The sequence below is a fragment of the Parus major genome, chromosome 2, assembly GCF_001522545.3.
Source record: "Parus major isolate Abel chromosome 2, Parus_major1.1, whole genome shotgun sequence".
In the NCBI taxonomy this organism is placed as follows: Eukaryota; Metazoa; Chordata; class Aves; order Passeriformes; family Paridae; genus Parus; species Parus major.
In genome coordinates this window covers 47,257,011-47,282,225 of record NC_031769.1, presented here as the reverse complement: position 1 = coordinate 47,282,225, position 25,215 = coordinate 47,257,011, and the positions used below count along the sequence as shown (strand labels likewise).

General features: G+C 40.0%; 1 protein-coding gene across 1 annotated transcript in view; it reads right to left on the bottom strand.

Annotated features, from left to right (window-relative positions):
- Nucleotides 1-13,809: 13,809 nt before the first annotated feature.
- EPDR1 (ependymin related 1) overlaps nucleotides 13,810-25,215 on the bottom strand; it is a 30,989-nt gene continuing 19,583 nt past the window's right edge. Inside the window, exons 2-3 of the mRNA XM_033511960.1 lie at nucleotides 18,793-19,001; nucleotides 13,810-16,776 (exon numbers count right to left, since the gene is read on the bottom strand). Coding sequence (XP_033367851.1) covers nucleotides 16,586-16,776; nucleotides 18,793-19,001 — 400 coding nt within the window. The 3' untranslated portion in view covers nucleotides 13,810-16,585. The remainder of the gene's footprint in view (nucleotides 16,777-18,792; nucleotides 19,002-25,215) is intronic.

Sequence of the window (25,215 nt, the reverse complement as noted above, 5' to 3'; positions counted from 1 at the left end):
CAGAATGGTTTTAGTTTGGAGGGGACATTAAAGATCATCTCATTCCAACCCCCCCTACCTTGGGCAGGACATCTTCCATTAGACCAGGTTGCTCAAAGTCCCATCCAACCTGGCCTTGGACACTTCCAGGGATGGGGTATCCACAGTTCTCTGGCAACAGGTGCCAGTGTCCCGCCACCCTCACAGTGGTTTTGTTCCCAATATCTGATCTAAATCTACCCTTGCCCTAATGCAGGAGGACCATGAGTCAGCTATGAGTGACATAGGAATAATTAAATCATTTAAGTGAGCAAGAACTGTGCTCTGTGTGTCTGTGTTTGTGTTTGTTAGGGTATGATACAGACACCAAAAGCACTGAGGCATAAAGATGCCTGTTACCTGTTATTCTGTTACCACTGTATCTGTCCTCCATGCAATCACATTCACAATTCATTTTTGAACTGGGAGAGGAGAGGAGGAATGGCTTTTTTCTCTTTAGCACTTCAGGACCAGATCCAAATCTCTTGAACATCAATGGGCACCTTTCCAATGCTTTCATTAGGTTTCAGCACATAGCCTAGCTGCAGTAGAACAAATGGAGATTATTATTTAGGCAGATAAACCTTCCATCACCTTTAACTAGCAGTAAATTTCAGTGTGACGGAGACATAACACATATTTGGGAGTCAATACATTGCTTGCTAACTCTCTAACAATACTGGGAGATACGTTTTTTTGGAACTGAACATTTCAAAGATATATAAACTGGAATCTGCAGTGCATAAGCTGTTGCTTCCAGAAGCCCCTAATTTTCTTCTTTCTTTTTTTGCTCCTGATTTCTTTAGCCTCAGCTTCTCCTTTCTTTGATTTATCCTACAGTCTTCACTTCAGTGAGGCAATGCTCAGTGTACAGAACATGAAGTCCAAGTTGAGTTTCTTCTTTTTAAGGCGGCTCTAACTTGACCTTTCTCCATTTTTTTAGCTTTGCAGCTTTTTTCAACATCTTGTAAGTTAAAATATATGGTATTGTAGTGTTGAATAAAAGTCTATAAGACACAAGAAAAAATTGAAAATTTCATTTTCAATGTATACTATAGTAGACAGATCCACTGACGGTAGTATGCTAATGGCTGGACGCAATAATCTGAAAGGTTTTTTCCCAGGCTAAACTATTCTCTGAGTCTATGAATAAGTTTAGTAAGTGTATCATTTCATATGATCCTGTAATTGTTTATATCTGCAATTAGAATTTACAGATTTTTTTCTCAGTATTATCTGTATATATTTTCTGAAGAATAACAAAAATGAAATTTAAAGGGTCTAAAACATACCCTGAAGTAGCTTTCATATATAGAATATTATAGCATTGAAGATGGATCTCCCCAGATTGTCTGCAGAAAGCACTTTATTTCATTTGATTAATGTTATCAAAGTCTTGACTCTAATTTTTGAAAGTGAATGCCAGAACTCATGTTTCAAGAAAATTTACTGGCAATTGAAATATTAATTTTTTGGGGGTTTCTTTATGGGGTTGAACATTTAATAAACCAGTCTTTGATAATAACTTTGAAGTGCTTAAATGTGAATTTAAGAAACTGAATTGTGAAAGTTGAGTTGGTTTCATTTTAAAGTTTTTAAAAAAGATTATTTCCTGTAAATTAAGATCTATACCTGTACACTGACAAGATTTAATTTAATAAAGTGGTTTGAACAAACAGAAGTATTTTTCCCCTCTCACTTAAAGATAATACACTGCAGAGATTAGCAAACACATGTTATTTGCTTCCTCAGATTTTGGTAGAAGAGAAAATATTTGTGTCTTCATCAAAATAATAGAAGTTCCATTTTATCATCAGCTGTGGGAGTATTTGATCCATATTTAAGTGAATGAAAATCATGGCTACAGACTTATGGGTCTGAATTTCAGACACGTTGATAACAATAATAATACCCCAATAAATCAATTATATAATAAAGGAGGATAAACAAAATCTAGGAAATTAATCGCTTCATGATATTTTAACTAAAGGAAAATTCATAGAAACTTTTGTTAAAATTTTCAGTATATGGCAATAATGCTTGTAACAACAACAAAAATTAAGAAACCTGAATCTATGACTTGGGGTTTTGTTTTTTGTTTTACAGATACTGAGCTTAAAACTTCCTGATGAACTGAAATATATTGTTTGTTTTCATTAGAGAGATATGAAATGAGTCATTAAGTCTTTGACCTAAATGCCTTTTTGCTTGCGTGTGTTATCTGCAAAAGAAAGAACAAAGCGTTATTAGGCTACAGGTTATTTTTCAATGTGAGGGTTATGTTCAAAATTAAAAAAAAACCCCACATTTTTACTTGGTTATATATATTTGTTACCTAGTGCTGCTCTGCCCTCTTTTATATGTCCATTTCTCACATCAAAATAGGATTCACTCCTGTCCTAAGTTTCTTCCTAAATTCAAAATATAAGGAAAGAAGGTCAGAAAACAAGAGGTTAACCGTAACTTCTAACAATATAAATCCATTCAAGCCATAAATAGCAAGGTGATTTGGTTTCTTAATGTTTACCATGACTTTAAAATGAGTAGTAAGGAATCTCCAGTGCTGGAAAATTGAAGATTATTAAGGGTAATGAATACCAGCCAGAACTTAGATGTTAAAAATTGGGGCATAGAGCAGGCCAGAGCTGTGCTGGCTCTGAAGAAGTAAAGGTTAGGAGCAAGACTCACTGAGTTTATGCCAGAGAAATTCTCATTTGAACAAAACATTCCACGAAATCCACTGTACCTTGTCTGTGTTCCAGCAGCTTTCACAAAGGCCAGGCATCACAGTGGGACATTTTCCTGCTCTCTTAGTCTAGTGTTGAGCATTTCAGACTTTCAGTTCAGACTGAGATGTTGGTTGTTGGGTGACACAATGGCAAAAAAATGGACAGTCATTGCCTGGGAAGGTAAAGCTTGATAAGGAATTGATGGCCTTGGGTTAACCCTTGGTCTTGACTTTGAAAATACCCATTTGCAGTCCTCCAGTGAGGGTTTGGGTCCTGTTTTGAGTTCATTTACCTTGAATAGATGAGGAACTTGGTATCATAATGTTCTGGAGTTAGCGCAGCATTACACTCTGGATTTTTGAAGTAGATCATCTCAGTTTTGCCCAGTTGTGTTCACATCTCCTCTTGGAATCCTTGCAAAACTCTGTGTGGCCTAAATTTGAGTCGTCCCAAGGAATTTCATCCAAGTGGAACTGGCTATCCAGATTATTATCAGAGGATGCCACAATCTACACTGAATGGAAACCTCAAGCAACAGGGACCTCTTGGAGCTGCGCATATGCCTGTAAGTGCACTACAGCTTGGGAGGCCAAACCTTTTCTGTTCATCATGTCAGGACAACCACAAGCAACATCACAGAGCCCATGAGCGCTGCTGACAAGCACTGAGGTGAGCATGAGTAAAGAAAATCCAATTTGTGCTGAGCACCAACACCGAGCCCTGGCCTTATGAAATGCACTTACTGGCAGAAGGCTGCTGTTTGCTTCCGCTTTCTTTTTCGCTGGAGCCAACTCTTTAATCTCAGCGAGTGCCACCCCTGAGCAGTCTGGCATGTGCACTTTGGGGGCTGCTGAGATCCCAGCAGCCTCCTGCCAGGAGTTCATTAATTACAAGAACAGGAGCGCTGCCTGTGTGCTGTGCCAGCGTGTGGCTTCCAGGTCTTTGACGGTGTGTGTTTATGCAACTGCAGACAGTGCTGGCGTCTGCTGTGCCTTGCAGGGTGACAAGGAAATGACAGTAAATCCAAGAGTGTGCTCATTCATTGCTTTCGTGAAAATATCCTGCCTTCATCATGCCAGAGAGGAGCCAATGTCAGTGCTCAGAGCTCTGAGGTCACTTCCCCCATATCATGTCACATGTCTCCTGGGGTACTTGCAGGGACAGACCAGCAAAGTTGACGGGATCCACATTTTGTTTCAGAGGCAGTTGACCATCACCCCGCTGCTGAGGTCAGTGAAAAGGAAGACAAGACTGAGCCAGGCTGAGCCATGGAGCTCTCTGATACGGCCCTTGGAGATGCCCAGCTCCAGAAGGGTTGTTTTCCTGGATTTCATAGCCAGAAAATAGTATGCAAGAGTCAGTGACTGGCTTGGTGCCACCCAGAGCAGATCTACTGATGCCGTGGACTGGCACTGTTTTGCACCGCACAAATATCTGCTGCAAGGTTTTTCGCTCCTCCTGACTGCTAATTCCAACTGAAATATAAACCCATTTTAGGACAGTTTAAAAATATAAAATTAGTTCTTAGTTTCTTATCTGCTGGCATCAAATCTGGCCAAGGCAGCTATCTGTAATTTTAGAGTATATCAAGAAGATTTATAGATCTCATGAAAAGACTCTTTTCCATCTCCTTGGCGATTTAGCCTTCCACTTGCTTTTTCACTTCAGTCCATCTTTAGATCCTATGGAAACAACACTAAAGCTAAATGCAGAACTAAAATGAGCTCACATCATCTGGAAAAACACCTGTCTTGGAGAGGCCATGTTTAACTTAGACCTCTACCAGGGTAGCAAGAGTTCAAATTCAAAAGTTTTAGTAATAAATGTATTTAAAGGGTTTATACAGTGATACAGAGCATTATACTCTCTGATAACCTTGTCAGGGCTTGCCACAAAGGAACATCAAAATAGAAATGAGTTTCATGAGCAGACATCAACCTTTTTTAATGTTAGACTGAAACAAAGGGATTGAGGTATAGGAACAGGAGAAGATGAATATGACTGAAAAAGCTTAATAAAATTATTATAGAAGCGATGAAAACTTGCAAACATGGTGTTATAACCATTGTATGTAAAATGAAGAGTAAATAACCACAGTAATAGCAACCAATGTTTTTATGATGTGGCAATCATATATGTTATCCTTCCATTGTCCATATATGAATGACATTCAACTGAATATAATAAACTATTAAGAGTGAGAGGTGAAGTGTTCTCAATTGCCATCTGAAAAGGGATCAAGCATTTCAGTACCAAAGAGGAAACATTTATAATATGCCTTTGAGTTCAAAAAATGGAAGCAGCAGGATGGAGTAACTGGAAAAACAAAGTGGTATGTGAGAGCTTGGGGCAGAGGCCAGCCACAGGGCAGATAGAGGAAGAAAGACTTTTGACAGAAAAGTATAAGCCTAAACTGCAATGAGTGGCAGCTCTGTCCTGCAGCTACTGCAGATAACTTGAAATAAAATACTAGGAGCTACAGAGAGAACTGGCCTGTGCTCTTTTGACACTAATTCTCCTTCTTGGAGTTTTTCAGTTTTCCATTAAGAAATTTCACAAGAGGTATTAAAAAAAATGCAACAAACAGTAAAAAAAAAGAAGCCCAGATCATTGTCATACTGGACCTGGATCCAAAGAGATTTGATAGACTCTGTCATGATGCTTCTTCTTGCCCTGCTGCAGATTACAGAGCTGTTCATGCCCCTGCTACTGAGCATTGCAGTATCAGTCTTGAATTGTTTATTGGGATGTCTGCTTTCCTGTCATACTTGCCAGAAAAGTGTGGCTGAATGACTGATCTGAAGCAGAATAATTTACTTCTGTTATCTGATGCTGTGCAAAGGGTGAGACTGATCTTTCATTGTTTGCTAGCAAAATAAAAAAACAGATTCTCTGAGTATATCTCCCACTGTCCTTGACTCCATAGTTGAACAAACTTGCTGGAAGTTTAGGCTTTCAGCCTTCTAAAAGACTAGATGGTGCAGTAGTCCAGATGTTCTTCACAGAAGGCTTCATTACAAGGATAGTGCCATTACAGCCAATGAACAAGAACTTGTAGGCATTCTTCAGTGCCCTTTTTGCAATGCAGTTGGCCAATTATGTAACTTCAGCAAGTATGGTGATGGAACTTGGTGGTTATGCAGTAGAGGTTCCTGCTGACTGGAAGGAAGACAGTGTTGTTCCAGTTTACAAGGGCATGAGGGAGACCTTGGGAAACTACAGACCTGTTAGCCCAGTCTTGATGCCTGGGAAAATTACAGAGAACATCATACTGGGTGCTCCTGATAGGCCTTTAGAGGACAAGGCAATCATCAGGCACAGATAACACGGGTTCATGGGACAAAGGGAAGTCCTGTATAATTTATTTAATATTCTTCTAGCATAAAGTCACATCATTGGATGAGGGGAAGGCAGTGGAAAATGTTTTTCTGCACTTCAGTTTATTAAGGATTTTGATTTTGTCCCTCACAACATTCCTCTAGGCAAGCTGTCTGACTAAGAAGTGAGCAGGTACATGGTTCAGTGGGTGAAGAATTGAGTGAAGAGCAGGGCCCAAAAGCTTGTAGGGAATCTGTCTGGAGGCCAGTCACCAGCACTTTTCCCCAGGGCTCACTTCTAGGGACAGTTCTGTTCAATATATTGGAGACTGGAGTAGGAAGTTGATGCTGATGATGCTAAACTGGAATGTGCTGTTGACTCTTAAAGGACAAGAGGCCTTGCGGAGGGATCTGGATAGTTTGAAGCACTGAGCAATCATCAGTGGCATGAAACTGAACAAGAACAAATGCTGAGATGGAGAAATACTTTCCACAAGTATGAATTTGGAGTGGCATGGCTGAAAAGCAGCCCCACAGGAAGAGGTCTGAGGCTGCAGGCTGACAGCAGGCTCAGTACAAGTCACCAGTGGCAAACCTGTCTCAGGATGCATCAAATACACCACAACCAGCTGGTCAAAAGGGGTGGTTGTATCCTGTACAGAAGGTTGCAAATCCTGCTGTATTTAGCACTGCTGCAGGGTCATCTTGAATATTGTGGGTCCCAAAATTTAACAAGGATGTGAAGGTCCTTGAATGTGTCAGAGGGGGACAAAAAAATGGTAAAAGAGCTGGAAGCCACATCCTCTGAGGAGCAGCTGAGGACAGGGGCTTAATCTACTTTGGAGAGAAGGAGGCTGAGGCATCTCACAGAGCTGCTCTCTGCAGCTTCATGACAAGGGGAAGTGTAGAGGGTACCCAGCACCAGCATGAATGGGAATAGCTAAAAAGCTGCTTCCAACAGAATGGATATAACTGGAAACAGGATTTTAATTTATATTTCTGACTCTCTTTCAGGACAGGTGCTCACAAGCAGTATCACAGTGTGCAGGTGTAGCCAGGAACAGGTTAATGCAATCCTCAATTTAGCTTGAAAAGCCATCACTTGAAGTCTGGCAAAGTCAGAGTCAGAATTTTGCAAATCCCCTACATCTTGTGGAGAGCCATTTGCTAGTGGGACTGCAGGAGGAAAGCAGATTTCTGTCTCACTCATGTGTCTCTTGTGGCAAGGAGTTAATGGCACAATTTGTATCAAACACAGTTGCTATGAGCTCCATCTCTCCAGGCAAGTTTGATCATAGAGTTTCTTGAAATATTATGAATTATGGGCTGTTTATCTTCCTGGTGAATGTCCTTCACCCAGGATCTCTCTGGAGAGAGTGAACATGATGGTCTGTAAACATCACTTCTTCATAGGACATGTTTGTTTTGACCACACATCCTTCCTGAACCCTGCCATATAGAATAGCCCAAACAATGGAACTGCCTGGAGCCAAAAGAAGTTGTGCCAGGTGAACCCAGCCTCCTTCAAATCAGAGGCAGACACTGGGTCAAGCCACAGATGATACAGCAGTCTTGAAAATATGTAACTGATATTGAAAACCACTCTGAAAATTATCTAAAATGTATTAACCTTTACCAGAAATTGGAAAGCAGATAAATGATTGATGCAAAAAGAAGGCTCGTTCTAGGAAAAAAAACCTCAAAAGTTTTAAGAATGTGACTTTCTCTGTTTGGTAATGCATTTTTTATGTATGAATTTGTATTTTGGCATTCAAAAAATCCAACCCGCAAACATTCCTACTTTATTAGTTTTTATTTTTCTCTGTTTTTAAATTATTTTGATTTTTAGCCTTTGAGGAGGAAGAACAATAACCAAAGTCATGTATTACTTTGGATGTAAAAGTTGAAACAATTTTGATTTGTGAATACAGGGGAACAGTCCCTGTTTCCTGAAAAGCGGGAATAAGGATTGGATACAGTCACACAGAAAAGGATTTTCCAAATTATGACACACCTTGATAACACATGAACCACACTTGTTGCCTTCCAAAACTTTCTCTGCTGTCATTCTTGAGTAGTGATGCATGAAAAGCACTCCTGTGCCTGCCTGGTGCTTGTATTGCCCACATGGAGTGCTGAAAAGTGGTAGCTCCTCGTGGGGCTGCAAGCCTGGAACATTTCCAAGCACAGGCTGTTTTGCACAAGCAAGAACCCTGGGAGAAATGGAGCCATGGGGAGAGCAGAGCTCGCTCCCTCTCAAGGTTTGTAATGGGCCAGAGAGAGCCAGGGCACGTGTGGTGGCTTGGAAGCACAAGTGCAGCAGGCAGGAAGAGTTGGAAAGGCCCAGAGAAGCCCTGGCAAAGGGCTTTGCTCAGTGATACAAAGAACAAGAAGCAGCTCTGGGGGCCACCCTTGGAGCCTAGGAAGTTGTCTTTCCCCAGATGTGGGGTATGAGGGTCACCTTCGTGGGGCATGAGCAGCAGGCAGCAACCTGGCCAAAAGGGAGGGACCCTACAAGCCCTGAGCAGTGGTCATGCTTGATGCTGCAGAGGAAGGCCAAAAAGCCATGGAAAACTGTGCCAATCTGTCCCACAGGAAAATTCCTTCCTTATCTCAGCACCAGTACAGGCTATTCTCTAGAAATGTGTCTAAGACCTGTTCTGTTGTCTCATAGATTGGTCAACACTTCCCAGATGTCTAAAACCTATTATCTCTCAGCCTGGAGCTGTCTCAGGGCCTTGTGAAGGTGCCCATACTCAAATGGATGCTGAACTAGCACATCCTGAAACAATTAGCTCTGGCTGTACTAATTACATTTCCATACTGTGCTGTATTTAGTAGTAATCCAGACTGGATGTAACAACTTCCTATACAATTGGCACTGAGAGCCACATCAAAATAAAAAAATAGTCACATCTTTTGGTCGCTGTAGGTGGAAATTTTCTTTTAAGCACAAGTGAGACTTCACTTTTTATTTTTACTTTAGTTTTTGACTATGGCCATTGATGGCCTGATCTGAGGTTTGTGTCTCATCCCAAATGTTTTAATATGGGCTGCTGTTACATAGCAGGACACTTTAGTGTGAGGGTTCTCAGTACAAAGCAAGTGCTGTTTACAGCACTGGAGTGCAGTGATTGTGCTCAAACCCTCGGGTTCAGGTGGCCCAAAGTTCACTGTGGTGCTCAAGGCACCTGACCAAACACACACCACATACATCTTCCTCCTCTACAGCCCTTTGCCAGCCATGTTTTAGGCAGCTGCTATAGAAATAAGTAGGAAGTTTTAGTGATGTATTGTGCTTGGCCATCCTTGCCTGGTGCTTTTGGCTGGCAGGGACATGTTTCACCATTGAGGCAATATCCAACATTTCCTCCTGCTGCTTCAGATCCTCTGAAGGGAGAGATTTTGTTAGTGAGCAACACATCTGACATCATGCTAGAGCTGCTCTAATATAGACAACATTGAGCCTATATTAGGCAGGCTTTGAAGCACAATAACTCTTTGCTTCCTGTGGCTTAGCTTTTGCGAAGGCCAGCTCGGGTGGCTCAGTGATGGGAGAGGCAGCAGGTGTACGGGAACTTGTCCTGCCTTGCTTCATTCTGGACTTTGTCCTCTGATTAGTACTCCTAATGTTTCCCATGGGGACCATCAGTCCTTTTCATCCACATCTGTAAGAGTGAGACTGTTGGAACAAATAATCCTAAGGACAATATCATTTTGGCAGTGTGAGTTAGCACAAGGAGGAAATTAAATGGAAGGGTGTTGGGCGCTTTCAAGGTCCAAATTCAGCAGCTCTGTTAAGCAAACTTTTCTTGGAATTGAAAGAACAGGGTCGTAAGTGCCGACTGTTTACTTCCACTGACTAGAGATTATTTCACGCCTAATCTATTCACTTCAGTGGGAGGTGCAAATGTTTGGTACTTCCCTGAAGCAAGCATGAAAGGTCAAATCCATCCAAGGCCTCCTTCCTTCTGCAGGGCACCCAAGAGCAAGCACTGGTCCCTGCATGGCCATCAGACACTGAGTGAACATTGGGTGAGCAAACCCCATGAGTGCTCTGTCAGACTGGTCAGGTCTTTCAGGGATTTGTATTGCCCAAAAAGAAATGCTGATGTTTAGGAGACTTTGAACTTGAATTTGGGTTCCATAATTAATGTCCTTTCTATAATTTCATAAAACAAGCTGAAAAGGAGCAGGCAAACATGGTTCATCTTCTTCCTTTTTTCCTCCCTTACCCTTGCTTCTTTTCTTTGGGGTGTGATTGACTGTTTTTTTCGGCTACCACTCTGCTGGCATACTTTAATTCTGCCTTATCTAATTTCTTTTTTCACCTTGCTCTATTATTGCTATTTTTCTCCCCTTCTCACCTACATGAAACATGAACTTAACAGATTTCTGAATGAGATTTCCAGTCTAGGATGTCCCAGCAGTCTGGAAACAGGGTAAAATATCTTCTGTTTGGGTGAGATTTCTCCCATGGTAAGCAACACTGCCTGTTGCTCATAGCCTCCTTTGTGTTCAAGCAGGCACATTTGACAAAAGAAAGGATTCAGAACAGATCCTGTGCTGGCATAAAACATCACATTTCTTTGCAGATCTGCAGAGTACCGAGCCAACACACAAGTAAAGACACCCCATTCCTTTGACAGGACTGGGTCTGCAGGAAGAGGCAATGTCTTTAATTAGCTGAATTGGTATGGTTGCAAAAGTAGCCAGCTTTAGGCAAGAGCTCCTCTTCAAGCCTACAACAGAAGCATCTTCTTTCAAAGCTGAATGCCAGCTGAGAGGGATTGTTCAGAGTTTAGTCCTTCTGACAAGCTGCATTATTTATTTACTTTAAAGCAGTTCTAAGGCTGAAAAACTTTGTATTAAAACTACATATTGCTTTGTAGGTACAGCATCATTCCATGAAGAATCTTTGGAGCTTTCTACATACTATTTCTTTAATTCAAAAGTCAACATTTTCTGAAAATAACTTCTACATCATTTCTGTAGAAGAATGCTGGGAGAAAACACCTTGTTTTCTGTCTCTCTCTCTATGAAGCAACTGCTCAAGAATGAATTATGGTCATGCATACAGGATTTAGTACAGGATCTTACTTTAATAAAGTAAAAGCAATGTGGGCTGCTCAGCATTGAGCATAGTTCCCCATCTCCTTTGGAGAGATGTGGTGTATTTCCAGGGGTTAAGTATCTAGACACTCTGCAGAGCCCAGAGTTTTAACACTCTCATCATAGCTGGTAGTCACTTGGACCACTAGTAAGGGTATCTCCACTGTCACTCATCATTACTTTCAGCATTTCCACCTCCTGTGCTCTTGCCAGCATCAAGAATATCCAAGTCACCGATTATGGGGTATTGCAACAATGAACAATGGTTAATGGCACCAAGTCTATGGTAAAAAAACCCCAAACTCAATGTCCATATGAAAAATTGCCCCATCAAATTAACAGAAGCAGCTCTCATACAAGAAAAAAGGAAACAGGTGAAGAAAGAACATAAAAAATTAATTTCAAAATGGCATGGCAATGGAAATATAGGAAGGACTTTTATCACAACTTTAAAAGGCTTATAGGACAGCAGAAAAGACCTGCCTGCTGTGTGTGAGGGTACAGCGAGGTTCCTGACAGACCTGAAGAATGAAGATGGGACAGTGGGGACAGGCTGAAGGGCACTGTCTGGCCACACAGGGGCTGTCACAGACTTGGGGCAGGATTGGGGCAGGAGCCATGAGCACATATCCTGCCAGACAGGCTGGGACAGCAGTGGCAGAGGTGATGGGAGCGGGCATGCATTCTCCATGGAAAACAAAACTGAGTCACTGGCCTGGCCTGAAGGATAATTTTAGTGCGGAGGGTGAAACCCAACCCTCTCCTTCAGCGTGACATGGGCTGTTACGTAGAGCTGGCAACTCAGCTGCTGCTGTTTCAGGAACGTCAAAGCTGTTTATCAGCCCTGAGCAAGCGTGGGAAAAACCTTGGCGGGGAGCAGGGTGAGCCCAGCAGGTTTTCCTTTCATTTCCTCTCCTTCCTTTTTGCTCACGAGCCCCTTTGCCTGGCGTCATGGAAGCCTGAGCAGAGACAAATTAATAGTGACGGCCGGGTGTTGAGGGCACGATCGACACCCCTGCACACGGAGCGAGCGCACAGGGGCACACAGGGTAAGCCCAGACGCGTAACATACACGTGTAATTTTACTCCATGTTGTAAGGCAGGGGCTGGGAACCCTCCATGACATTGGTGCTACTGCCACAATTCCACCAGGCCTCTGAGAGCCCCACTGGTGGAGGCAATGGTGTTGGCCCAAAGTTATCACAATCAGGAATGCAAGAGCAGGTGGAAAGCAGAATTATTATTCCTACCTTGCAGGGTGGGAAAGAAAGGAGGCTAAAGTAGATTCCGATGGATGTAGTAGTGAGAAGATTAATTCTTTAGTCTTCAAGGGCAGCAGGCAGCACTCTTTCAAAAGCACCCACATTCTTGTAGATAAACACACAGGTTTATCACTTTGCATCAGTCATGCACTCACGCCTGCAAAATGCGCAGTGCTGGGCTATTTATCTTTGTTTCAAACAAAATACCATACTGCAGCTATGTACATCACTTCATTTAGGATGCAGTTTTGGGTTCTAAGCTGAAACAGCCATAACAAACCACATGGATTTTTACCTTGGAGTATGCTGAATTAGGAGGCACTCAAAGTGTTTGGAAATTTACAGCAACATATTCAGAACAGCATCTTGTCCTACATTTCTGACCATTTTCTGAGACTACTGACTAGATCCTAAGGTTTTTCCTCTTTCCTTACAAAGCAGCAAGTGCTCAGGATTGTTTAAAAAGTTTTCCAAGCTTACTTCATTTGTTCCTATGTCTAAGTGCAGATGTGAAGATTAAATCTGTGTCTGAGTTCATGCCATACATGCAGCCTTCTGGAAAGACTGTGACCTCCAGATCTTTATAGTCAGGGACTGCTGTCCACTTGTGTGGGTGCCCTTTGGAAATCTTTATTCCTTACAGCTAGGGAGTAAGTTACTGATGATGTCGTGATGTGCCTTTCTGTCATGTGGGAACATCCTGCAGTTTGCCTCCAGCATCAGTTTGTGGCCAAGGATGCAGGATGTGATACAACACACATGTCAAGACCTCTCATCAACTATTAGTGGGGTATTTTGGGACAGCAGCAAGTGCACATGAACCAACTGTGGTATCTCTGTTGGACACCTACATGTAGTTCAGTGTATGCTGCACACATATGGATGGCATTGCCCTTGCCCTTGAGATAGAACTGGTGGCAAAATAAATAGGTCAAATCCAACTCAGAGTCATCAGGTATTTAGATGCTCCTAATGAAATAGATGCAAGCGAGTGTTGCAAACGCTGTTTGGAAGTGAACTTCACTGATGTTAGGAAGTAAAGGGTGGTGGTGAAAGAGATGCAAGTTTGCAAGGAGTAAGTGGAAGCACTAAAATGCAATTAACTTCAAGGTGAGAAATACACTGATTTTGTTAATGTCCCAAAATAAGACATATTATAAGACAGAATATCATACTGTTTAGAGATTCCTTGACTAAAATTGACTTTGACAGTGGATTATTGTGCTTCTTCCTATGTTCTTCATGAAAGTTGGCATTCCCTTGTATATGCAGCACTTCCATGGTGTGCAGCATGGCGTGAGGCAGCAAAATCTGTCCCTAATACTAGAGTTAAGCAAACTGTTAAAATAGGAACTCAACCAAATGCCCAGATCAACTCCCCAAACTCAAACAAAACCTTTATTTGAGGTTCAGGAATATTTGGTTAACTTTAAATTAAACAATGTTGTGTTTCTACACATCCTGCTTTCAGCAAAGACTCCAAGCAGAAACACAAAAATATGGCAGGCACATCTATGTTTGCACTATTTCTGGCCCAGCTGAAACCAGGAAACACTGGAAATCACACAAAATTGGCTATGCCTCACAGACTATCCAGCAACCAGGTTCTGCTGTAACCCCACAGAGTACAATATAACTCATGTTCATACCGATTAATTATTAATTTTTTACCAAATAACTGTGACAAACAAGTTTCCCAGACTATCAGACATATGAACCCCCCATTTTTATTCAATTGTGGCAGCGTACTATATAGCTACCTCATATTCCTTTTATGTTCCTTCTCATTGAGTCACCGGCATAGCTGCCTGAAGACAAAACGTCTCTTGTGGTATGCAACAACAAACCAAAGCACATATAACAGAGATAACAAACCAGGCATTCTCATGTTGCGCTTCATATTTGGTTTGTGGCTAATTCAAAATACGTAATCCTAACTTTTGCTGCTTGATATCTCTTTTGACAACTCTCTGCATTGGATTTGTAGAGCATAAATATGAAGACAACCCCATTGTTTTAGAGGAACATATTTAGCCATTTAACACTGCTCTGTAAGTCAGGGCAAAATTTTGAAAGCACTTCTGTGTACCAGAGTTTTGCAAATTTGCAAATTCATATTTAAAGGAACATTTAATGCTATTGCTAGAAACTATATCACTGTCAGCAAAACATAATACAGACACCCTGATTACCCAGCTATCTGCTAGACCGCAACAGAGCCATCCCAAACGATTCAGTACCACAGCTTCATGCTTGCTAGCCAGATTTATTATATTTTCCAGATTCTAACAAGACACATATTAAGAAATGCATGTTAATCATTGTCCTAATGAGAACAATATGCAGTTAGCATTTAGAGTGTCACACAAAAAATACAGAAGGCAAGTACAGAATAAGTGCACTCTAAATTCAAGGAAACCAAATCCTTCTTTCCACTAGTGTGTTTCAGTGAAATGGCCCTCTCCAAGAGAAATTTTTAATCAACTAGCTAGATTTTAACTGGTATGTATATGTGCTTTCATTAAGCATGGGGCAAAGTAAAATGCCATTCTGACCACAAAGAATGTGAAAGAAAAACAACCACTCTCCCACTTGCTTGCCTCCAAAATGCTATGCGTATATCAGGCACTAAAATCCTGCCCAGTATCTCTCCTCTGGAGACACCAAACTTCCCAGTGTTTACATCTGTTTACAGCCAGATGATTTCTGGAGCTAACAACAACCCAACATGTGTTAAGAAGACAAGAATCTGTCTTTAAATTTATTTGCAAGTAATGAAATGCATACCTTACAGAATAAACCAGTTAAGGTCATTTGGTAAAAGTGCAAAACCCATCACACTTCTGAGAGTCTCAAAGGTGCATGAAGGTTTGGTTTGAACTTTCTAATGCAAAATATGTGCACTTGCTGAACTTTTTTGGTTATGTGGAGATAATAAGATCGAGATGCTGAAGAAAAAGCAATTAAAACAGGTATCAATGGAGTGGGTGCAAAAGAAAGCAAGATTGTCATGTCTGCTTAGACTGCAGTGCCTCGCTGCCACACCGCACAGAGAACATCTAAAACCCCTGCCTCCTGTTCTTCCCTCCCACCTTTCTACACAGGTCACAGGCTCTGTCTTTCTCTCCATCCTGACCACCAGGCACTGTGTGAATGCTGATTCAGCCTTTACTAACTGTGCACAAAGAACAGCTTCTCTTTTTTCAAACCTCTCTGGAATTATAAAGGTGTTACCACACCCTGAGTAAAGACTGTCTGAAGTAGTAACAAAACATTAAAGCCATTTAGAGTGCAGTACTGTTTAATCCCTTTGCATAGGTTAAAACTAGTATGGCCATGAAGAGTGAGCGCTGAAGTAAAATGTGACTGAAAATTGTCTTAACACACCCTACTGGACACCTTTTCCAAAAGGAAGATGCATAAAAACTTTGGCTTACTTCTTTTTGAAGGTGTACCTCTCCCTCCTTCCCTTCCTTTCACACCATTCTCCAAAGAAACAGAAAAGTATTTTTTGCATGTCAGCAAGCATTAAATGAATAAAGCTACTCCAGTTTCTTTTTAGAAAAACAAAACTTAGCTCAAAAATTGACTACCAGCTTCCCAAAGAGCAGAAAAAAAACAAAACCCCCAAAAAAAAAGAACACAAAGCAAAATAAAACCCAAACAACAAATGTAGGTAATTTTGATATCATTTAAAATGGTATTTCTCACTTAGGGATGAAGTTTTATGCAGGACATCTTTCCCCTGAAGTCTCCAAAAGTAGCAACAATAATGACAACAAAATTTAGCTTTTTCTTCTAGGCAGTACCATTGCTGCTATCTGCTTTGTCTTCTTGAAAAAATAAATAATGAAATCTTTGCAAAAGGAAAATCAACCTTAAATAAATAGTACCTATAAATATTATCTTAATGGTAACTATATAATACTGCAAATGCATCACTGAGCACATTAATGTAATTGAAAGATACCTTTTGTTTTACGTATTTTACTCAGTTATATGCTTATGTTCTCTCTCAAGTGAAAACTTAAGAATTCCAAAAAGAGCAACAATTAGCTTGAAAAATCAGCTTAGAAGTCAACAACTGACTACTAATAACCATCCTCTTGGCTAATACGCGTCTGCCCAGGGCAGCCAGTGTCTGTAATCAGCATTCATCTTTCATCCTCGTCAGCTGGGCTGCCTGGCAGGTGCTGGGTGGGGTGAACACGGAGGGGTCTGTGATGCCCGGATGGATGTCGAAGAAGCGAGTGGAGGTTGTCACACTGTAGTTCTTGGTGTAGGTTTCCTGTACTGGGTAACAGTCTTTGACGGTGTAAACGCCGACCCAGGATTCCACTGCAACCAACCAGAAATGTGACTAATTTAGGTGACAAGACGAGATGAATGAGTCATGATGATGTCAGTCTCTTTTAACTTACTGCTTCTGTTTAACAATGTCTATTCAGATTCTCATTATAATTTCATTTTTTTTTTAAATTCCTACTCTTTTCAAACACTTCTAGTGGTTCATTATCTCAAGACTACAATCAATGCCTCCAGGTATGTGATGTAACATGTCTGTCCCTTTTTAACTTCAGTTTAATTCCACAGTGTGCTAATCTCAGAGGTGTTCCCTCTCTCTCTTTCCCCCTTACTCTCTGTCATCACCTCTATCCACTATGCTATTTAGGCAGTGGCAGTAATACCACTGAAGTGGTTTCCTTTGAATACACTTCACTTTTATCTCTCTCTTATTAACCTCACAGACACCTTCTGTGTTCATTCTTTACCCCTTCAATCACACTCCATCCCATTGTTTTATGCACTTCAGATCTCTTGGCAGCAGAAACTCATGATACTAAAATTGCCTACTGTGATCATAAATCAGCTCCTCACAGAGGAATGCCTGTGACAAATTTTTCTAGTCCCAAGGACACTTATTTTCTCCCACCCAGCAGCAATCAAACACACTTGTTTTTAGTACTTTCAGTTTTGTGTCATAGCATGTATCACAACCACATTACCAGAAATAAATAAATGGTGACATGAAACACATATTCTGTATCCAAAGAAAGGGTGGCAGGTTAAACGATACTTGAATATACCTCTTTTGAGCATGCTACTTTACCAAAACCATTCTGACCTCAATTAATACGGTTTTGAGTACATAGAAAAGGAGGCAACCTTTTACCAAACAAGTCTTCTCTCAGAATTTAGAATAAAAAAATCATGGTTAAATATGAAGATATAAGTGGCCTGTATCTCCCCTAAAACTTTTGTAATTGTAAAATAAATATAATTTTTACAATCCAAACCAATACTAGCTGAAAGGTATATAGGTAGACATGTAACTTTCAGACATAATGTTTATGAATGATCATATAGAAAAGCACTGGAGGTACAAAATAATACAGGATAAAAATCACCCATCATTAATTTAATGTATCTGGATATAATGTTCCACAAAAATTCCAAAAATATCAGATCTGAAAAAAAAATATTATTGGAGTGAGTGATAATTTGCCTCTTGCAATATATCACAGGATGTATCAACCCAGTTACAGAGGCTTAATGATCTTATCCTTCATTCTCTACTTCATTTGTTCTATTCACGAAAGAAATATTCTCCCCTGGCTAAATGATCAAGTTCGTAACCAGCCTCTATATATTAGATGTCCATAACCATAAGTATTGCATTAGCTGAATAGTCCCATAAATTTCACTGAGGCTTTAAAATTATTTTTATACTTGTCTGGGTCATCAATAAACCATAGATGAAACTGAAGCCAAAGTACTAATAAATTTCTATGCATTCAAAATCTATCATACTAAACCTTGGAAAATTCAGCCTTCTTTCTTCTATCATGCAAGTATTCAGCTGCCAAGTGCAGAACTAAGCCTTGTGAGCAGATATTTCTTACCAGTATAGAGCACAACAAAATTTAGGCACTTATTAAGGATTTCAGTGCCTGCAGAACCATGTGTAGACAAACACTGACACCTGCTTTGTTTCTGTTAGACTCTAGTTCGAGTGTGCCCCTAATGATAGTACCAATTCTTTTCTAGATAAATTTTGATACAGGCAGCCAGATTCAGACATGAAATGATGCTGTTCCATGCCAAACTCTGTATGATACACAACACAACACAATCAAGTCCCCTGAACATATTTAATCCTGCTGAGATATGAAATTTTCCTGAAAAACCTCATTGTTATTAAAATAATATTCTGTGCACAGGATATTTTCATTACTTCTTCCAGAGAACTTTATAGAAATATGGAAACCTGGGGTGAAACACAAATAATTTTATTTTTCCTTGTGCAGCAGAGACATTGATTATTATTAAAATAAAACAAAAGCATGCACGTACATTTCCTGGCTGGTTTTCTGTCAGACCATTCCTGTACCATAACTTCATCTCCAGGTCCCCCAATGTAGTACTGATCTTCATAAGTTGAATTAGCAGGAATATCATATGGATCCCATGGCTCTGTCAGAGCAATCTTTGAACAAAGCTTTGTAACTTGTTCAATCTGAAACATCACCGCATCTTTGTAGAGCAATATATATTCAAAGAACCTGAAACATTAAGAAAAAGCAATTAACATATATAGTCTTTTTCTGTCCTAAGCAAGGAACACTGCTGATATGTAAGCTTGCCTTTGACTACTCAGTATAAGAACATTTCCACTTGCATTAAACTTCGCCAAACTTTGAGTAACGCTAACCCATTGGGCTGAAATTTCCCATGCTGAAAGTTTCTCTCAGCTGATTCATTCCAAAATAAATAAATCAGGCTGAACTGGTTCAGCCATTTCTGAGAACAACAGAACAACTTTTCTGAGAACAACTGAGAGAAAAACATGTTATTATTCCTAGTTTGTTGTTGTTTTTTTTTTCTCTAATAACTGTTTCATTAAAATGCTCCACTGCCTCCATGTTTTGGAGAAAAGAAAAATTTTGGCAGGGGAAAAGTTTTTATTAAAAGTTGCTCAGATTTGGCTAAGCTATAAGCCTTTGAAAAAAATCTGCTTGCACAGGCTGGATAGATTCACTTCTCCATGAATGTGGTAGAGCCTTCCTCTGTGCTGGTGAGATGCGGTATCTGCCATCCCCACAGATGTTTCTCCATGGCAACACACACAGCTTAAGTGGGACATGGTGGTGAAGGGGGAAATACATGGTCCCAAGTGCTGAACCGAGAGGGTCCCCCTCCATAAGGCACAGCTTCTCTCTGGAAGCCACCAGACCCAAGATGTAGTGAAAAGAAAAAGCAGAGGAGCAAAATAGTAAGGCAGAGATAAGGAGCGGTGTGGAGCTCAAAGAGTTTGAAAGGCTAGAAGGTGAAGTCACTGGCATGGATAGTTAATAAGGACTTAAAACAAATCTTCTAGCGAGTATGAAGTGATCAAGCCATTCTCTGAGAGAGGTGATAAACATTTATATGGACACTTTAATCTAGTTTCTTTGTACAGTGGTCTGGTCTACTACCAGTACTGTGACATTGCTTCTTCTATACCTTCAAAAAGGAGGTCCTTGCCTTTTAACTGGGCACAAAACCAGAGAGAAACAGAAAATCAAAATTATCAGAAGTATCAGCTGATCTTGAATACTCAGCTGGAAATAGCAGAAACTTGACTTCTCCAGGGTACTTTGCATTGCCAATCAGATGAGAAGTTCAAAGCATGTCTCAAATCATTATCATGCCTGCTCTACATCTTTTGCAAAGAACTTACAGGGATCACTTTCTAAACCCTCCAAAACTCTGTATTCATTATTAGAAGCTTCCTTTGAATATCTGAGCTCAAATATTTGGCTACAGGCTACTGCTATGCAGAGAAAAGGAAAGGAACAGCTTCAACTTTCCATCTGTAATTCCTTTCTTCATTCATAATGCTGCCTCCACTTGCAAAAAAAAATGGCTTGGGTGCCTTGGACACAGACAGCTTCTACTTCACAAATCTGATGCTATTTCCTAACACTATGCATCTTGTGCCATCAGAAGGATGGGAAGCTAGAAGAAATTATTGCATAATTCATATAATTGAAGAGATGATGCACAAAAGCAAGAGCAGACACTTCTCTATTTCCCAACTCCTGCATGTTTCTCTTTGCAGTCCTCACATTCTTTTGGGGAGGATGCAAAGTTTATATAAAATAGGGTTGAAACAAAACAATTTACAGTTTTAATTTTTGCACTACACAATTGCACCAGACAGCAATAACTTCACGCACCAGTGACACTGTGGCATTTAAAGGTTGCATAATAAGAAGTGTCTCAGCATGGTTAAAAGCATCTGAGCAACATTCTCATTACTTCCTGAGAGCATCGTTTATCCTGCATGCATGGAAACACAGTCAGGCTAAATGGCCTTAACCAAACTGAACAGTGACAGAGAATATAAAACGGGACAAGGAAGCTGACCTGATGTAAAATGGGGTCCATCTCTTACTCACAACCTTGCAAAACATGGAAGGCAGCTTGTCCTGCTTTCCAAGTGGGAAAACTGGGAACTTCCTCCACACTGACAAGACTCATGCAAAGAGGCTGACAAACTGCAAAGCTACATATGACCCTGCCCACAGTAAATAATTCTCCTGCCCATATCGTAAAATATTCCTGCTTCTGCCATGACTTTCACCAACCTAACCTTGCCTGCTATTTTCTTAGTCAAAGGCAAGGTTTCTACAGTCATTTTGTGCTACTGAAGAATTCAGTATCTTTTTAAACTCTTTTCTTACATAAACCCAACCTGAGATCACATATGGACATACATAACTTTTTTTTTATATCACATTTGGTTCAGAGAACATACAAGAACACTAAAATACATTTATTTATGTGTTTTCAATGAGAGTCTAATGAGCCAACTACTCTTCAGCTGGCTGCCCAGCAGCTCCCATGACAGTGGGATGGGAAATGCCTTACAGAGGAATCTATCACCATGTTTAAGACATCTGAGTGATCATACAGTGATTTTGTAAAGAAACACAAAACCCCCAATGTATTAGAAAAGCATTACAAACTACTAGGAATAAAAATTAAACTGTTACATTTTTTTAAAAAATCCTCACTTAAAACTCAATTCACACAAAAATTTTACTTGCATTTTTAACAGTCCTACAGAAAACAAGATAGGCATTATGAAATACTAAAGTAAATAAAAATGAGGAAAATCCAAACAAATCAAACTCAGCATCAATCATCTCTCTGGCAGCCATTCTGACGAATAAGAGGCTCCACCACTGACATTCTGGTTCTGAATCTATGTGTAGCAGACACTAGTCCTACACCTTGATGTGCCGCTGGGATGAACTCTGCCTCTGTGGTGGCAGGCACACAAGAGGAGATCTGCAGAAAACATCATTCTGCTCACTGAGCATGACAGCCCTGGGTAAGCAGGGGCAAGATTTACACTGTCCTTGTTCAACCCAGATGTGCCTCACATCCAAGGTTAATAGAGAATGGCTCTGTCTTGGAAACAGCCAGCACAGAAACCTAAGATTACACAGGATCTGAGTTTAATGGCATATGAAAGGTGAATGGTTAAGTTGTTGTTTTATAAAGAGAAGTATTTACCAGCCAAAATTAACAGCAAAATATAAATATAAAAATGATAAAAAAAAAAAAAAGAGAAATATTTTCCTCTTTTTGTTTTTAACCAGGCAAGTCCTGAGTATAGTGCCTCTATTTGTTTTAGGTGCCTGAGATTTCATTGGCTTCTTGAGGGGAAGCACAAAGTCCAGAAAATAGGTCTTGGCAAAGAAACAGCAGAGGAAATTGTTTTTAATTAGTTTGTTTTTTCAGAATAATGTAACATATTTGCAGCCTGTGCCCACCTCTAATATTATTTTTATAATAATTTAGTTACTTAAAATGTAACTTCAAGAAATCCCCAACCTAAAACCAAGTGCCCCAGCTAGGCCTCTAATTAGGCACCTTGAAACAGATTTGAAGAAGTTACTTGGATAATTATCGTATTTGCCTGACTCAGATCATTTCCTTTCCTTTCCTATCCTATTCTCTTCCACCCTACTGTGTCCAATGCCTCACTCCCTTGCACACTATGGAGCTCTCTCATGATCCTTAATACTCCCTTTGTCTGTGCCTGAAAATGGATAAATTCCAGCATATAAAGACACACATATTTTTTCTCCCTTGCTTTAAAGAATTTCTTAACTCTGGACCATATCCTGCACAAATAATTCCATTGATTTTGCTGGAAGCCATCATGTCAGATAGGTGGGATACAGGCTGGGTTCAGTACTTTCTTCTCCCAAGCTAAGGAAAGTATTTTTCTGAAAAAGAGACCAAGAGTTAAATGCAAAGCCAGAATACCATGACCACACATCAAGGTGAAGCACTTGTGTTTAAGGATGTACTGCAAGGGGTGGGTGTGCATCCAAATACTGTCCTACCTCTGAAATTCCTTGTGAAATCTAGAGAAATAGCTAGAGGTTCCTCTCAGGACACAGCCCAGCTAACATAAAGACACACTCCTGGACCCTCACAAAGGCTGAACTAATAAACTTGTCTTCTGAATGAGTGATTTTTTGCATGTTAATAATGCAGTTTGTAACAATGAACTATTTTTCAACATTTGTCCGAAAAAAAAGTATCATTAATGTTAACATCATGCTACCAACTCCTTTTCAGGTGCTCAGTCTGCATCCTATGCTGGGTCCTTCCCAGTCCTGAAACCTGCCAACCTGCCCATCACCTAACACATCTGCCTGACTCACAGGGTTTACTTCTGCATTTCCAAGGGCTTCCTTGTCAGAGCCAAACCAAGAAGAAAGGAGCTGCTTGCTGTTGAACCGCCTTTGTAGTGACTCAGAAGAGCAGAGGTGCTCTTAGTGGCCTGGCAAGACCCGTGTGATGTATTGAAGAATATCAGACAAAGTCATTTGCTAGAGAGAAGTAAAATAATGGTTTGAGATTGAGACTGGGTAACAGAAACTCTTTCTGTGCTAAATCTGTCTCTGCATCATTTTACTCATTGTGGCTTTGGACAATCAACTTACAGTAACAGAGCCTTAGAATGCTGTTTAATATTTTCCTTTGATTGCTGCAGCACTAGTGAGACACAAATCTGTGATCACAAACCAGTTGTGTGAGGCATTGTATTAACAAAGAACAAAACCACAAATCCTTCCTCAAAGAAACACTGAAACAATGGTAAAACAGACTTTACTGCAAAGGTGTACTGGGGTTTCATGAACCTAGGGCTTTAACCTGTTGATTCAGATTTCCCAGCTGTAGCTGTTGTAACCTTAAAGCCCTCACTCATGTGAACCAGGACTTACATTAACTAGTAGTATAAAGCTAGTGAAAAACAAAAGCAAAATTTTATGTATTATTTCTATCTGAGATACTGTATTACTCAGCAGGAAACAGTATTTAACTATTTAACATGCTATTTAACATCTCAAGCTGAGGTCACTGCAATGATTTCCAAGCTAACTTTACTTTCTCTTTTGTGATTAAATGAATGCTTGAAGCACCTGTCTGCTTCTGTGGTACTACCTAATTCTTTGACAGTTCATTTTGTAAAAAGATATTTTTAAACATTTTAAGAATCTAACCCCATATCTAACTATAAGAAATTTCACTACAAATAAATATCCCAATCAAATTATATGTTCTAGTGTGCATAGATAGGTACATCCATATATTTAATTCCTGAGGTATCTTGTCCCCTCTTGATAAAATACCCCACAATGATACCACTCTTTTTTACTGAAGATGGACTGGGAGAATGGGAACCTTTAATTGAAGTGTGACTACATAACCCCATGTTCTCAGGTCCTCAGATCAAGGGAGCAAAGCTGCAAAGCAGACATGCAGACAGTTGATAAACACTCATCAGGTCAAGAACATTCATCTGCTTTTAGAAGGATCTGGCAAGTTCATTTCAAAAGGGAGAAGTATATTTCTGGGAACTCCTTTCCTCTTTCCCATGAAGTTTTCGGTAATTTCAGACTTGTGTTTTTCTTCTGGTATATCAGACCTCAACAACAACAGTAATTTACCATATTTGATCTCACATGTTTGGCAGTGGTGCAGGAATATGGTATATTGTACAAATACAGGACTGTGCAAATACATGTAACAGTAAATGTAATGTGATATTGTGTAAAAGCAATATTTTTTAGTCTGACTTAAATCACTCACAGATTGTAAAGGCTTTGATTTTTTTTTTTAATTTTAAAGGAGATCAGGCCCCTTGTATCAGGTATCTAATTAATAAGGTATATGAGGAACTTTGACCACACTACCAGTCAGAAACTTCAGTTTCTGAAACAGAGTATTAGCTAATTTAAGTCCTGTTAATTATGCAGTTTGTGTACAAAGAAAACTTTAAATACAGGAATCAAAAGCTGAAAAGTCAAAGCTACACCAGCTAAAGAATGACATACATTTGTGACTTCAATTATGAAACTCAACAAAAAATTATGCAATTTTTTATTATTTTAATTGTTTTCTCATAAATTAGATTAGTTATTTTGGCAAACACTGAGGGAAAATCAGCTCTTCAGCAAGAAGCTTGCTTCCCCTGCTGTCCCTTTTTGGCTATTTGACATTTCTTAATAATCCACCAAGTCACACCCCTGAGAATAATGCATTGCAATTGAAGTTGAAATTCAGAAAAACAATGAAGCATTTTGTTTAAGGGAGTTGTGTTTTGCAAGAGGCTAAAAGATGCACTGCCCTTAATAGAGAGCATCTGTGTGTTTCCATAAGTAACAGTATATTTATAATTGGAGCCCTCAGTAGACAATAATGCAGCTC